This window comes from Poecilia reticulata, chromosome 13 (assembly GCF_904066995.2).
Source record: "Poecilia reticulata chromosome 13, P_reticulata-male-v2, whole genome shotgun sequence".
Taxonomy (NCBI): domain Eukaryota; kingdom Metazoa; phylum Chordata; class Actinopteri; order Cyprinodontiformes; family Poeciliidae; genus Poecilia; species Poecilia reticulata.
The window spans coordinates 27,462,407-27,478,640 of NC_088842.1; the positions used below are offsets into that span (position 1 = coordinate 27,462,407).

The following is a 16,234-nucleotide window of genomic DNA, read 5'->3' on the forward strand; positions in this document are numbered from 1 at the left end:
GTTTTGGTATAATTTCTTGGCACACCCTGACCATATCGAAGCACTGGTGCTCAAATTGTCCATCTCTTTATTTTAACAGCATCCCTGTCTTCTGAGGACTGCTTCCAGGAACATACTGAACTCTGTCACAAAGCTCAGATAATCTCAGACTAGTTTCCAGTGGCCTGCACAGTCACAAGATCCTAACCCAACAGAACTTTTGTAAAGTTGCGGAACAAAAATCCTTATCACGGATCACCACAGAAATCTGCAGTGACTTTGTGACGGTGTCATGTCAACACTGACCAAAATCTCAGAGCAATGTTTCTGACACCTTGAGGAATGTACTCCATGAGGAAATTAGGCGGTGATGAAGGCAGGCTGAAGTCCAACTCATTACTGGTAAGGTGTACCTAATAAATTGACCTTTGAGTGTAACAGTGACTTTTGCATTAAATGCTGGAAAAAGTTGTGCAGATTAAACCGAAATCCTGATGTAGATTTGTGTTATCTATGAAGATCCAGGCTGGGATAAGAGGATCACCAACCACTCAGCCACAGCAGGACAACTGGGAGAATGGAGCGTGGCAGCTTTATTTCCCCCCACAGAGTCTTTTACAACTTCACAAGAAATTCATAATCATCCAGCGTTGAAAAGAACAGCAGGGACAGATGTGAAGGCATGCATACTGATGTGCTATAGGGGCATTTTTAAAAGTGAGACATGGCCGGAGGGCACGCTGTGCTCTGATCTCCATCCTTGGTACCTCAGAGAGAGATCCGCTAAGGACGACCTGGAGGAGCATTAACTTGTGAACCGCGCCATCTAGCGGCTGTGCGAATCACCTGCAGAGCACAGCATCGGGTGGAGCCACAGGCGCCACGGACAGCTGGGTGGGTGGACTCATTTTTTTTTTTTTTTTTTTTTTCTGTGTGTGTTGAGAGAGAGAGTACTGCACACCTCCATGCGCGTGCCCTTCCTACGGAATCATCTGTCAATTTCCTGAAGGGGGGGGAAAAAAACTAAAGCTGTTTGTTGCTGATTTGAAAGTAAGTGATTGTTAATTATTCTGTTTTCGAATGAAAGAGGAGGAAAAACTCAGCAGCAGCGCGGTTTCATCTGAGCCACGCTCTCGCTGCAGTTGTTAATAAGGAAGCAGCGCACATGGACTCCGAAAGGACGGAAGGATCATCCGGCTGATGCAATAAAACTTCAGGGCATCTCGGAGAAGCTCCACTCTCCACATTAGCAGACTTTGAAGTTGCGGAGTGTGGTGTAAATTGTCAAGAAACCTAAGCATCGAGGCAAGTTTAAAGAGGTTTTGTTGATGTTTACACTTTTAAAAAGTGTGAGCACTGCCGGCGGAGGAACATTTCCTTTTATAGGCGCGCGCTTCACAGCTGTAGTTCTGGCGGATGAACTCGCGTGAACCCAAAACACGTATGAATGAACCTTCCTGTTTTCCGGGGCAGGTTTAGAGCCTGTTTCAATTTATCTGCAGTAAATCAGAAAGGAATCCAAGTCGCTGAGATCAGACCGTTTTGTTTTCTAAATCAGTTGCGTTACATTGTGAAACTTAATTATTTTTCAGAGACGACCCAATTTGAGCCTGAAGCAGAGTTTATTTGGGGGCCACTTTCATTCCGCCCATGCTTGGTCATCTTTGAAATCAGCACTGACGTTGTTTATTTAACTAGTGATCAGTGAATTTAAAAGACACAAAGATTTAGCACTTTCTTTTTAATTTGTGTTCAGGCTTGTTGGTCTGGAAATGCATTTTCATTTCTCTGACTGAATTTCATGAACTTAAAATAACCAAACAAAAAGCCTGGACGGCCAAAGGTTTCTAGGTTATGCTGTGTGCTTGGGTATAGCACAATGTCCACATAAGGAAAATATAGTTTAGAATGGCAATATGACCTTAATTTAATGTAATAATAACGGATTAATAATTATTTCAGAATCAGTTAGGCAATCATTTTCATGTATTTTATCTTCAGACAATATTTGTTAATTTATTTTACCGTTGGCCTTCCAGAGACTAAATGCACCAAAGTCAACTATGACAGTCGGACTTCAGATCATCATAGCATCCTGACTCTTTGTAAAAGGAAAACAGATTTGAAATTGGAGTAAACAAATTCTTAAATCCTGCATCCCCATCAGTCCCTCTTCCTCCCAACAGAACCCAGGCTTATTCTAATACTTGGCTGGAAATATGTCTTTTTCTCAGAGGGAATGAAATTACATTATTTGTTTTTAAAGTTATTGCAATGATGATTGTGTATTTGCTTCTACAACTTGAGTTTGAAAATGAACACCAATTACTACAGCGAAGAAATGAACAAATAACTCAAAATTCATAGTTTTTGTCATAACAGTTAATTAGCCTTAGCAAGGTTCATAAAATAAATGCAAACACATTCAAGGCAGTAATTAATCCTCCTAATAAGCAGTGTTGCACCTGACAAGGAACCATAAAATTAATAGCTTTTTTTAATATATTTTTGGAGCAATGCTACAGGCAGGGTTGTTACCAAGAGGTCAGGCACTTATCAAGGATACATAAGGAGATATGAGATAAAGTTTTTGTGTGTGTTATTTTGTGCTGTAGCTTGCCTAGCCTCCTTTAGCCTTTTTATTCTGTTGGAAAGGTATGCTGCAACACAACCCAAAACTGGAGAAGGAAAAAAAGATGCGTACTTTTGAATATTTTTTTTGGAAATAAAAATGTAAACATTGCAATTTGTATCCAGCTGCCATTGAGTCAATATGGTGTGGAACTACCTTTGACTGCAGTTGTGTCTACAAGTCTCCGTATTGTTTTCATGTGCTTGTGCACCCGGAGACCGAGATGTTTGTCCATTCGTACTTAGCTCAAGTTCAGTCATACTGGATAGAAAGCATGGACATGGAGTTGGCAATCTTTACTCATGAATATCCTTTTGAGCTAAGCCATTCACTTGTAGATATTTGGCTATAGGGTTGTTGACCTGGAAGGATGTAAACCCTCACCCTAGTCTCTAGTCTTTTGCAGCCTTTACACATTTTCTATCAGGATTTCTGGAAAATGGAAGGACAGCTCCTTCCACCTTCCTATAGAGTCTGATCAGCATTAATACCTCCCAGGATAATGCTTCTCCCACTGTCTTCCAGCTTAGTGTCTTGCATAATACTTGCTTGAAAGCCCAAACCTTCAGTTGTGGAGTTTCATATATGTTGTGTGCCCCACATGGCTTGTGCTGTAGTGAAAACCTAACTTTGGCTTTTTTCCAACAATAAGTTTATTTGTGCCACTCTCTTAATGCATGGTGATGATTGTTTCTGTCAATATGTTCTTTCATTAAAGCTTGGGAACTTTGCAGCTCCTAGTTACCATGGGGTATGGAGTTACATTCCTGTCAAAAACTCGGAGTGCATTAAACAATTCCAATAGTGCATATATTAACTGAGAAAGCATATGGCTCGGATTATGACCACATTTATTAACTAAGAGAGTGCTTAGCTATTACTGCAGTAGCCACATTTTCATTCACAGATGGTATATCAGAGAAAAAGGGGCCTAAAGACGAATACATGCCACACTTTTCAGATTTGTGTTTGTGAAAGCATTAAAACGTATGTGTTTTGTTTCAACTTCACATTATGCATCGGCTTGTGTTGGTCTGTCTCATGAAGTGCCAATAAATTGCTTTGAGGTTTGTGGTTTTAATGATGCAAAACTTGGTAGACTAGGTGCTAGGCGAATACAAGGCACTGTAAAGCATTTGAGCATGTTGGTAATTAGCTTTAAACTTTTGGAAGAAATTTTGAAGTAGTTATGGTATGTCAACATTGCATCATCAAGATGAGCACCAGTGACCAGGCACTGTGTGTGCATTTCCAGTCCACTCACATCCACTTTATATTCAAAAACTTCTGTCTGAAACCAATGTTTACATGAGGAGAATCTAATCAAATGAGTAATTACTTTGTAATTTATGCATTACTTAGCTGATCTGCTTTTAGAAGTTGTCTTTGAGGCCTAACTGTGACTGTGGATATAAAAGTCATTTGAAGGAGTAAATGTATTGTGCCTGCAGGCGAACATTAAAGACCATGGGACCAAATGCCTTCCTAAATTCATGCACATGCCGATATGAGTCATCAGCACAGAGATTGGCTGAGATGAGGGCAGGGCCCCATCCTTCCCACCCGCCTTTTTTAGCTCGGCTAAGACACGCCACATCATGTTCATTCTGCTGTGTATCTGTGTTGTTAATTCGGAACCACTGACTCATCGCAACACTCCTTTTTTTTTTTTTTTTCCTGGACAGAGATGTGGCTAATGATCTCAAACACCAGCAGCAAATAAGGAAACATTCCTGCTAGCCAATTTTTGCTCCCGGAGAAGGAAATACTTATAGTTTTCAGATTTCATTTTTCCACTTGATTTTTTTTTTCTAGTGTCTATGTTTGGCTATTTGGTTCAGTTTGTTTTGGCAACTGCATATGGGTCAGTATAACAGTTCACTATGACCGGGTCATGCACCTTAAAATTGTTTGGCTTCATCTGAGGTTTGTTCACTGCTCGAAACAATAAGGCAACAAAATAACACCACTATTTTATTGTGTTACAAATGTTACAATTTCATCCTGAGAAATTGTAAATTGTATATATTTAGGCAAAAATACTATGACAAAGTTACCACAGTGTCTTTACTGAAGCTTATCATACTAGGAACATTTCAGACCGGTCTATACTTAGTCAAATCCCAGTCTATAAATGTTGTATAAGAAAGATAAACAGATATAAAACTTTGGAACAATATTGATATCCTAGACTAATATTGCTGCTATGGCCAATGACCATTTCACCACCCCTTAAAAACCTTTAAAAACAACCATGTTACTGCTTTTCTGCTTCAGTTAAATTTCCACAATCCTGCACTGCATTACTATGACTGTCACATGAGCAAACAAATACCACAACCAACTTTCTGCCCCCTCCAAAAATGATGAAAATAAACTTTGGTTGTTAATATCTGTCTTATTTATCAGGCGGATACTCGTATATTAAAGATGACTAGTACTTGCCGATACTGATGTTAGTGCCGATATATCGTGCATTTCTTGTATACAGGCATGTTATTCTCTCTGCTTTGTTCTAAACCTTCAAAATCAAACAATATCCTTTCAAGAAGAAAAAAAAAACCATCAAAATGTTAAGGGATGTTTTGCCAAAACCTCTTTTAGACTACTTTAACATAACATTTAAAATCTGCTCAGGATTTGTTTGATGTAAGTTTCTAGATAAACAAACAGTCCTATTAGGTTGTCTCTATCTACATTTGAACTTGAAATGGTCTCAGAAGAGGAAGGGGGGTTTATTGGTGTCAAGACAGCTGCCTCTGAGGCCATGGGATATATCACTGTTCTATTTGTACACCAAATACCTGAATGGTTTGTACACAAATTGGCATCTGTGTCACATGTCAAGCCCCTGAGTGTAAATATGTCATCTAAAGCTGGTGGTAAGGTGATGTGCCATCTGGACAATCAAGCTTGGGAGCATTGTGAGACCGTAGGCATCAGTGAAAGTCAGGAACTTGTGTTGATCTTGTTGTAAAACAGAAGTGAGTACTCTTATTTATCATTTCAATTGCTGATGTATTGTTTTAGCGGAAGCTTGAAGCGATGACTGCAGTGTCACAATTGCTTAGCAGTTTTTGTTGACCAGACATCGTCCCCTTCCATTTGAACTCTTTTCAGTAGCAGAATATTGTACATGTTGGCTCCCTTTAGTAATTGATATTTTACAAGAAAACTACAATAAAGCTTTGGGCTGGAACAAATTTGAAAGAAGCTAATTTAGCTTTCTGGAGGGTCGGAGCATAATTGGATGTAACTGAATGTGGAGCATATTTTACAATAAGAGATATTCAAATAGTTAGTTCACCCATATTTTGGATGTTGACATTACACGTCAATCTGTCACCGGTTTTTGAATGAGGTGTGTTCAATAACCAAAAAGCCTCCCTAGACATTTTCAGATTAAATGCTGCATCTTTGGCATTAAACCTGATTGGATGTTGTAAATTAGCACCATAAACTGTTGAGCCTCTTTCCTGGAACGCCCATAGACGGTAAAAAGATGTGACCTTAAGGTCATGCTTTTCCGCACTGAGCACGGACCCAGTGCCTTGTGAAATCTTTGCACTCTTTCCACATTTTGTCGTGTCGTGTCACAACTACAAACTTCAATGCATTTCACCAGGAATTTATATAAAGCATCAGCACAGATGAGTGCACGACTGGGGAGTGGAAGAGAAATCGCAGGGTTTAAATTTTTGTTTTACAAATAAGATTCTGAAAAGTGGCACACATTCTCTATGAGCACCCCCACAATTTTCTGTAATTGAAAATTCAAGCCTTTTCAGTAGGGATGGACTTAGAGTCCAATATGGACTTAAAGAATTATCACAACATTTTTTGTTACCACTTTGAAAACAACATAAGTGACAATAAGAAGTATTGTTTTGCACCAGCTCAGAATGTCTCCTTCCACATGCTTGCTGTGTTCCACGTTTTTAGTGGCAAATACAAATAAAAACAACTACATGCTATACTTTCAAGCATTTTTTGGTCAAAAAACTTAAATAAATTTCCGTTAACATAACAGCCATTCACTACTTGTTGATCTGTCATAAAAAGTTCCAATTACATGGAATGCTTAAGAAGTTTGAATACTTTTTGTAAGTCATAAGCATTGAATATAAGCCTGTTGTAATAATCAGTCGCATTGTAAATTAAAATGAGCTCAATAAATTCTAATGGTATTTTTTAAAGAGCACATTTGTTTATAGACCTCATAATTTATGGTTTTGGTTATTTTGGATTTTATTTTCATTTTATTTATGGTTTGTGGTCGTCGTGTTTTATTTTGGATATTTAAAATATATTTAGTTCCATTGTTAAGTGTTCTTTACAAAGTCTTTTTATTGGTCTTTGAAAGGGCAAACTTGCATTATTATGCTGTTACCAATATGTTACTACAAAATGGTCTGAAAACAACATTTCTCTCAATAATTTATGCGACAATTTATCATCCAGCAAAATTTGATATTGTGGAAGGCTTAACTGAACACCTTGTGTTTACAGATGTGTCATAATCCCATCACCATTCCTGTCTTGTTCTGTCCACAGGTATTTTTGTGTCCCTTTGGCGCTAACAGAGATGATTCTGGCTAAATTACAAGGCATTGGGAAGCAGCTCCTGAGGGTGAAGGTTGTGGACTGCAGCTTAGACGAAACCCGGCTGGCCCGATGCCTCAGGACCTTTGACCTGGTGGCCCTGGGCGTTGGGAGCACATTGGGTGCCGGTGTTTATGTGCTCGCTGGTGCCGTAACTCGTGAAACCGCTGGACCTGGCATCGTCCTCTCATTTCTCATTGCTGCGCTAGCTTCCGTGCTAGCCGGTCTGTGCTACGCTGAGTTTGGAGCCCGTGTCCCGAAAACCGGCTCAGCTTACCTCTACTGCTATGTGACGGTGGGAGAACTGGGGGCTTTTATTACGGGCTGGAACCTCATTCTTTCCTATGTCATTGGTGAGATCACTTAAAAAAACAGAAAAGGGAAAGACCTGGCTGCTAATCTCTGTGATTTGTGAATTACCTGAAGATTTCTCTGTGCAGGAACTTCAAGTGTGGCGAGGGCTTGGAGCGCCGCCTTTGATGAGCTCACCGGAAAGCACATTGAGCAATTTTGCAAACAACACATGAAAATTAATGTACAGTGGCTGGCAGAGTATCCGGACATATTTGCTGTCTTCATCATTCTCTCTCTGACAGGTTAGACACAATAATGTCTTTACATGACTCTGGTACAGAGTGGATACGTTTAGAAAAATAAGGAATTAGATTTTTCATTCCTGGGTCAGACTAAGAAAGACAACTTAGTCTTGAACAACAATTGTATTTCTATATATATTTTATATATGTTCTACCGTCTAAAGGTTGTACCCATTCATCCATTCATTCATCACTCCCTCCTTCCATTTGTCCATCCCTCCTTTAATTATCCATTCATCTAGGACTACAACTTAAAAATATTTTACGAATCGATTATTTTATTCTGACGATTAATTGCATAAAAAATTTTTGCATTCTGCACATTTCTCTTTCAACTACTTACAGCTTTAGCATAATTACTGCACTGGGTGTGTTATTCTTTCAGCAAATTCCTTTTTTTGAGTCTGTATACTCCAGTTGACAATTAATCAATTACTAAATTAGTTGACGATTAGTCCATTAAACGATTATTCACGATTAATCTAATTGTTTCAGTTTCGCATCCATCCATCACCCCTTCGTTTTCTTGTTGCTTTCCTTCCTATCTTTTAATTTTTTTTTTTTTTTTTATGTAAACAATGTGCTTAAAAATGACAAAGTTTCTTCCCTCCACCCCAACTGTTTCTGTCATAAATCCTAACATATTTTTTTCCTTTTCAACCTTTCACAGCGTTGCTTGCTTTTGGAGTCAAAGAATCGGCCATGGTGAATAAAGTATTCACTTGCGTCAATGTGCTTGTCCTGCTGTTTGTGATCATCTCTGGACTGGTTAAAGGAGACCTAAAAAACTGGAAACTGAACCCTGAAGAGATCCTCAACGCCACTGGAAATGCCACCAATAAGTAGGTTCACTGAAGATCAGCGTATTATGATTACCATCGCTAATTATCTTCATAAAGTAAATAAGTGCTTTCTGTTCTTACTTTCAGTACTTCATTTCCCCACCCTGAAACTCTTGGTGCAGGCGGCTTCATGCCGTTCGGGTGGACTGGGATCCTCTCTGGTGCAGCCACCTGTTTTTATGCCTTTGTGGGGTTTGACTGCATTGCCACTACAGGTGACGGCAAATGCATTAACACGGGTAGTACACACACAAGCTCCGTTACCTGACATATCGTTTTTTTGTTTGTTTCCCCCTCAGGAGAGGAAGTGAAGAACCCCCAGAGGGCCATTCCCATCGGCATTGTGGCCTCTCTCCTCATCTGTTTCGTGGCTTACTTCGGCGTTTCGGCGGCTCTCACTGTTATGATGCCGTACTACATGCTGGACAAGAACAGCCCTCTTCCAGTGGCCTTTCAGTATGTAGGCTGGGAGGGAGCCACTTATGCAGTAGCCATTGGCTCTTTATGTGCTCTGTCGACCAGGTAAGTGGGTCTCCTACTGCCTCTCAGCATGAGAAGCCACAGAGGGCGCGTAATTGTTCAGCAGGAATCTTTAGGAAATGAATAATTCATTTCAGCTACCCTGAGTAGTGAATTCTTTTACATAACGCTTTACTCGCTGGTAGCTGACGAGCTGCAGTTAAAGAACAGTAGGTCAGAAAGACTGGGGTGTATGAAGCAGGTGACACATTGGAAAGATTAACTTAGTTGGAAACATTTTGTCTGCTTTTGGTACAATATATAAATGCAAATGTAAAATCATTTAGATTCTGAAATTAAATGATGATCCTTGTAGTATTTAGGGTGCTTAATTTCTGGAAAAATATGGAATTGAACTATTTTCAATGTGTGGATAAATATGGAAAAAGAAAATGGTATGAACCTTTGTTTCCTTCTGTGTTTCATTCTTTGATTTATTTCTTTCTTTGCTTTTTGGTTTCTTTCCTTGCTTCTTTCTCTCCTTTCTTTCTTTCCTTCCTTTTCTGTTTGTTTCTGAGGTACATATGTGTTTCTGAGTTTTATGTTGCCTCTTAAATCTCTCGATTGAATATTAATGTCTAGCTTTAAACAATTAGTTCCCACATTTATTCAAGAATAGCAGTACCCCATGTGGAGATGCAGAAAGCCCTGCACGGAGGCGTAGGGAGAATATGAAATACTTCAAAAACAACTGGAGTTGCTCAGGAACTATAAAAAATAAGTGAAATACATGTTTTGCTGTTATTAAAGTAACTGCATAGACCGCAGTTGGGTAGATCCAAATTTACACCACACTCGGGAATTATGCAAACGTTCCAGTGGTGCATATTTTACATTTACAGGATATACTGGCAGAAAACTAACAAAACCTTAGTCAGCCCTAAAGATACAACAATACATTTTTGATTGCTCTTCAAGTCGCAGATAAGCATACAGTAAAATGTTAAACTAATTCTATTGTGACATAAACGGCCCTCATGCTTTTTCTAATATACGCATAGATATCTGAGCTGTGTGTGTGTGTGTGTGTTTTTTTTTTCCTTGACATTGCATGCTCTTTTCTCCCTCCCTGCACCAACCAGCTTGCTGGGCTCCATGTTCCCAATGCCAAGAGTGATCTGGGCCATGGCGGAGGATGGCCTGCTCTTCAAATGTTTGGCTAAAATCAGCTCGCGAACCAAAACCCCGCTAACAGCTACAGTAACCTCCGGCATGGTCGCAGGTGAGCTCACACCCTAAACTCGCTAACTGGCAGAATGCTGCGCGACGCGTGGCGAAGCAGGCCCCTCAGCACCTAACATGCAAACGCAGCACAAAGGCGGCAAACTTTAGCTGACGCAGCAGCTGCTCTGTTTGGCTAACGATGTTTGAGGGCTCATGTGGAACCACAGCTACACGTTCTAAAGTCTCCTCCTCCTCCTCCTCCCTTCATCCATGACGTAGCCTCCTTGGCTCCATGTTTCCACTGCCACGCATTATCTTTGCTATGGCTCGTGACGGGGTGATTTTCTCGTTTCTGGCTCGTGTCGGCGAGAGGAAGACGCCCATCGTCTCCACCTTGGTGGCAGGGCTGCTGTCTGGTAGGTGGCTGAGATAAAGCCAAAGTCAACAGTGCCCCCATGTGGAAGGAGGAGGGAGGGGGAATAAATCATAGTTGTAAATATTTTTGATCTTTACAGTAATAGATTGGCAGTTTCCTGCTTTATTTTTTTAGACTTTATTTTAATTAAAATACCGTGGGAATAATATTGAATCTAATTCTGCTGCATATTCTTGTTGAAGTCACTCTGCTGATGTGTATTTTCTCCTCTGTGCCCTGCAGCTGTGATGGCTTTCCTGTTTGAGCTAAAGGACCTGGTGGATCTCATGTCTATTGGCACTTTACTGGCCTATACTCTGGTTGCTGCCTGTGTTTTGGTACTCAGGTAATTGTTTTTCTCACCAAATAACCAAGAAATATGCAATACTCTTGACTTAGAAGTTTAGATCTGTGCCATGAGAATAAATAAATTCTTAGATCAGAAATTGAACATTTAAAGGATTGCCTCTAAATTCTCAAACTTTAGCACATTCTTAAAACTAAATGGTTTAAGTATTTTTCTCCTACTTCTTGATTTTCTCCTAGTTCTCTGTCCTGCTCCCTCCATCTCAGCATGTATTTATAATTTCAAACCTACTAGATTATAACACAATCTACAATGAGCTAGATTTTGTATTCGTGTGCCCAGTTCTTGCTTTTAAGAGATATAACATTTGTTTATTGTTAAGTGATTTCACCTCATCTTTAAGTCCCGCCTCCCCATCCTTATTGACTTGTCTGCTCTCTGTTCGCCTGTCACGCGAAGGTACCAGCCTGAGCAGCCGAGTACGGCCTATGAGATGGCCAACACCCAGGAGGAGCCGGAGTCTTGCAGCGAAGGGAACTCTGACGTCTTTCCTCAACCAGAAGATACGATCAGCATCAAGAATCTCCTGTCCCCCTCCAACCCCGAACCCTCTCCTCTGTCTGGTCGTACCGTCAAAATCTGCACCAGCATAATTGGTGAGCCTCGCACGAGGATGAAAGTGAACAATTCGTGTTGAACTGGCCCGGAGCGTGACGAGGTCTCCTTTTTTTTTTTTCCCCTCCTCCAGGTGTAATGGTGTGTGTTTTCAGTGCTGTTGCTGCTCAACAAACTCTGGCCCCCTGGGCTGTGGCTCTGATGAGTGTTAGCATGGCGGTTTGTGTGCTTCTCACCTTTGTTATATACAGGCAGCCTCAGAGCAAAGCCAAGCTGGCTTTTAAGGTGAGTTTGAACTTTAAACCTTTTGCTAATTTTTTGTTCCTTTTAACCTTTTCGCTTTCTGGGATGTTACCACCACAAACATCTGTGTATTTTTGGGACATTTTAATGTGATAGATCAACTCAAAACAGCACCACAGCAGTATGTTATTGAAGTAAAGCAGAGGTAGACATGGATTTCAAACTCTGTACTCCCAGCTGCTTTCAGAAGCAATCCAATTAGTAAGCCATCCAGGGTTCATGCTGATAGTACCACTATTTCTCACCCATTCCCCAAATTTGTGATAATGGAGAAGCAAGAGCAATGTCAGTTTTGAAATAAACCTTTAAGTTTCAATTATTGTTTGCTACAATTTCTTTTGGAGACTTGGCAAACAAAATAAGGAGTTCTTTTCAGTTCAGGGTGTTGATTTGTAAACTACTCACATTGCATTCAGTTGTATGGATTAGAGCATAGGATTATAGTGAAGGTCATATTTGTACAGGTGTGGTTGCAGCTCGTGCACAAAGTTTTTAGCCTGACTCCTGTCTTGGTGATCAGATGCAGGTCTTGATTTATCTTGATTAATCTTCCAATCTTTAGCTCGACTGTCAACATGTACTACTTTATATTAACTGAGAAAACGGCTCTCTGAAAGCGGTTCACTTCCCTCCGACGACCTTTCTTGCTTTTCATCTCTTATCACTGATATTTTGTGGTGGGCAGCTGCTTTGAAGAGCACAGAATGTCTGCTTGTTTAGAAAAACTTTGGCAAATGTCAAATATTTATTAAGCTTTAACACTGGAGCTGTAATACCCACTAGTGCCACTACAGGGAGATTTTTTTGTATAAACTCCCTTTCAGTGATGAGCGTGAACCCAACTAAACGGCAGTTTTTGACCAAACTAAATCAGTCAGACTAAGGTTTTTCTTAAATATTTTATTTATACTTTATTTAACTAGTGATGACATATAGAAACCTAACTGTGAATTTTTTATTTTTTTTTACTCACCTCTTTTGCTGAATTTCCTTCTAGATACATGAAGTCATTCATTCCACTTATCTCAATAGATTTCAGAACTATGTTTTTGTGAAGGAGTTTTGTAAGGACACTTTTTGAAATGGATTTTCTCTTCACAGGTTCCCTTGGTGCCCTTCGTTCCCATCACCAGCATGTTTGTCAATGTCTACCTGATGATGCAGCTCAACAAAGGAACCTGGGTGCGCTTTAGCATTTGGATGCTGATAGGTACTGTGTCTCAAGAGTGCAACATTTTTCGCCAGCTTTTCTAAATATGCTTTGACCGGATATTCCTCCACTACTGCAGGTATCTTTATCTACTTCGTCTATGGCTTTCGGAACAGCGCAGAGGCGACCAGGTCTGATGCCTGCTCAATAAAAGGAGAGCCAATGACTAGAGAAAAGGAGGCCTTGAACACACCAAACTGCACTCGAGACGGTGACGACTGATGAGGAAATGAGCGCTTGCACACTTTGAGATTTTCTGAAACGGCTGCACAGAAAACACTGCAGATCCGTGCATGCATGCATCTTTGAATGTCTGTTTTTAAAGTTGGCTATCTCCAAATTGACGACATGCCAAAACAACAAACACATTTTCAGTGATATATTTGTTGTGCAGATTTAGCTGTGGCTCACAGACTCGGAGCCTAATGTTTTAATATCTGTTGTTTACTGTGAATTACAGAGATTATTAATAGAGCTGACAGTTACCCACTCAGTTTTCTGCCGGACCACCTAACTCATATGTTAAGTGTTGGGTGCATTGAAAAAAATGTACTTATGTTACTGAAAAAATAGTTGCTTTATGCATTAATTTTACATCTCAAGGAAATGCATTATGCTGCCTTCGATTTGCTGCTCAAATTAGAGCAATATTTGACGCATTGCTCTAATCGCAAATTAGAGCAATGCGTCAACGTATTGCAAATTAGCCGATCAATGACACAAGTTTGTTGGGTGTAAAGATGAGTGTTGTTTTCATGAGGGGAAATTGCACGTTTTATCTGAAACCTGCAAAGCTGCTAATACGGAGTTTTTATCAGATACTTGAGATGGTGCCTTTTTCCCAAAGAAATGTCACAACTTCAAAGGTGAGATCCTTTAAACATTTGATACTTGTTATGAGATGAAAATGCAGTTAGTTATCTGTGTATAAAGTATTCTCTGGAGTATGAAAATCCAGTTTTAAGGAATATGGAGAATTTTATTTTTGGACCATTTTTACATTTTTGTGCATATGCATGTAAACAGGAAGAACAGTTTTAACATTGTGGTCAAGTTTTGTTTGAGTGGCCAAAACTAGCTTAATTTCCTCTTCTCAAGCTCACTGTGGCAGCTGCAGCAGGTGTCTTTTTAAAGAATTTTCTTCCCAAGTGCAGCTCCGAGCCATTCAAGCCATTTGCCCAGAAATCAGTGCTGAACGTATGCTTCAAAATTCAGTAGCTTTAAAGTTGCTCATTATGTTTCATCAGTAATGCGTGGTTAGCATTACCACTGTCACTGTGTTGCATTTAAGTCACTCACCAGTGATATTCCAGACGTTGTATTACCTTTTCTTCACAAGAGCAGCAACTATTTTGACCTTTCAAGTAGTTTGAAGGTCACTCTTACATGTCTAAAGATACGTTTTACAGTCACAATCTTTAGTAAACTTGCATATTTCTCCTGTTAACTCTGCTTTCATGTGGAACATGCTAGGCTAATGCCAGCATGTTGATTGAGTTTTGATGTGACTTGATAATTTGGGAAAATATCTGATCGATTTTTAGAAGAATCTTGCATTCAAATGTTTATTCTCCTATTTTATAAACTTAGAACTCTGCTTTGATTATCATCAAATTGATTGATCTGTGTTTCAACTGGATTCTTGTCTCCCCCCATCAACAGCTGTCTGTTGTACAGCATACAGAACTGGTGATATGATAAAGACAGACTCAAAGCTACAACAGCCAAAAGAGTCTCTTTCTTTTGTGGTGGCCTTCATCGCAAATTATTTTAAACACTTTTTATTGTTTGTGATTATTCTGATTGTTAGATCAACAAAATAATCTGGAAAAGTTTTGCAACTTCATCTCCTCTGCTTTTAAAAAACTCAGTTTGCTTTGAGGTTGGCTAACGTAAAATCACCGCCTGTACACAATGGATATAAAGAGTGAAGCTTACCAAGAGATGCCTACACCGATCATGTATAAAATGTCTTGCTCTGGACCCTCTTGAGATGCTTGGGATTGTACTAGGACATGCCTAATTAGGACGTACCCCAACCAGGACTATGCTATTTGTTATACAATTCACTGATGATGACAATGAAAGTTACTGTGACTGTGTGAAGATCCACGAGGCAGCTCAAACGTGAATGTTACATGTCAAAATGGCAACTAGGTGAAATGTGTGCATTAGAAAATTTCCATTTTAAATTTCTACCATGGATTTACCTATAAACTTGAATACGATTTGCATTCATATAGGGTTCTACTTATCTTCCGTTAACTTGTCTGCTGGACTTGAATTCAGTTCTGGTAAATTTCTATGGTTCCATGCCAGGACACTGCTCTATTTATTAACATGGTGTGTTGATCTTTGTCACAGTGTCAGTGTGCTGGCTTTCATGTAAGATAACAAACAATGTACATAAAATGTAACTCTGCTCAGATTTTATTGAACAGTCAGTGTGGTTGTGTTTCATGTTTTAATTCATGTTGTAAATACCAATAACAATGTAAGGGAATTTGCCAAATTTACTCAAACTTGGTTGGCTTGTAAAGGTTTTTTTTTTTTTCCACCTTCCAAATGAAACATTTACCATGCAGACTATGCTACAGTGTTCAAATGCAATGTGACAAATTGGACAGTTTTCCGGGTGCTCGTTAATATTCATTAACCTACTTTTTTTTTTTTTGCAGCATTCTGGTAAATATCTACAGTCCAAATTAGTATTTGAGATGCTGTTTTCTGTTTATGGATTTATTTGGTTCTGTAAATAAATCAAGGTGAATGTTTAAACCAAAATTTGCCCTTGTTGTTTTTATTTATTTTTTTACCTGGTATGGGATCTTCTAATTACTGAAATTTAAAAAAAAAACACAGTTGAAATTAAGTTCAACTTTCATGACTGTGATGTGACGGTTAAATCTCTTGAAATGTTTCTTAGGTGTCACGTCTCTGTACTTTATGCTTTTAAGGAGTCTGTTTTCCTAATTTATTGAAAGTCTTAATCATTAGGTCTCCAGGCTTTCTGGAGACCTTTGTTGAAAAGATTTTCACTCATTCTTAGT

At 39.4% G+C, this 16,234-nt stretch overlaps 1 protein-coding gene across 3 annotated transcripts; it reads left to right on the top strand.

Annotated features, from left to right (window-relative positions):
- The first annotated feature begins 895 nt into the window (after positions 1 to 895).
- LOC103475001 (high affinity cationic amino acid transporter 1-like) lies at positions 896 to 15,968 on the top strand. 3 transcript variants are annotated; one of them, XM_008426356.3, is made up of 12 exons: positions 896 to 1,029; positions 7,166 to 7,566; positions 7,654 to 7,809; positions 8,480 to 8,651; positions 8,739 to 8,866; positions 8,951 to 9,173; positions 10,614 to 10,750; positions 10,993 to 11,095; positions 11,516 to 11,712; positions 11,805 to 11,956; positions 13,076 to 13,184; positions 13,264 to 15,968. In XM_008426356.3, exons 2-12 carry the CDS (start codon positions 7,197 to 7,199, stop codon positions 13,404 to 13,406), a joined length of 1,890 nt encoding a protein of 629 aa, XP_008424578.1. In that variant the 5' UTR covers positions 896 to 1,029; positions 7,166 to 7,196; the 3' UTR covers positions 13,407 to 15,968. The 3 variants fall into 3 exon arrangements, with proteins under 3 accessions (XP_008424578.1, XP_008424575.1, XP_008424577.1); XM_008426353.3 differs by lacking the exon at positions 10,614 to 10,750 and adding an exon at positions 10,253 to 10,392 and having other exon boundaries at positions 898 to 1,029; XM_008426355.3 differs by lacking the exons at positions 896 to 1,029; positions 10,614 to 10,750 and adding exons at positions 5,264 to 5,595; positions 10,253 to 10,392.
- The last annotated feature ends 266 nt before the right edge of the window (positions 15,969 to 16,234 follow it).

Coding starts and splice junctions, on each gene's coding strand:
- LOC103475001 (XM_008426353.3), top strand. CDS start 7,197: ATGATTCTGGCTAAATTACAAGGCATTGGGAAGCAGCTCCTGAGGGTG. Junction 10,393..10,992: donor AACCTCCGGCATGGTCGCAG/GTGAGCTCACAC, acceptor TGTGCCCTGCAG/CTGTGATGGCTTTCCTGTTT. Junction 11,957..13,075: donor AAGCCAAGCTGGCTTTTAAG/GTGAGTTTGAAC, acceptor TTCTCTTCACAG/GTTCCCTTGGTGCCCTTCGT.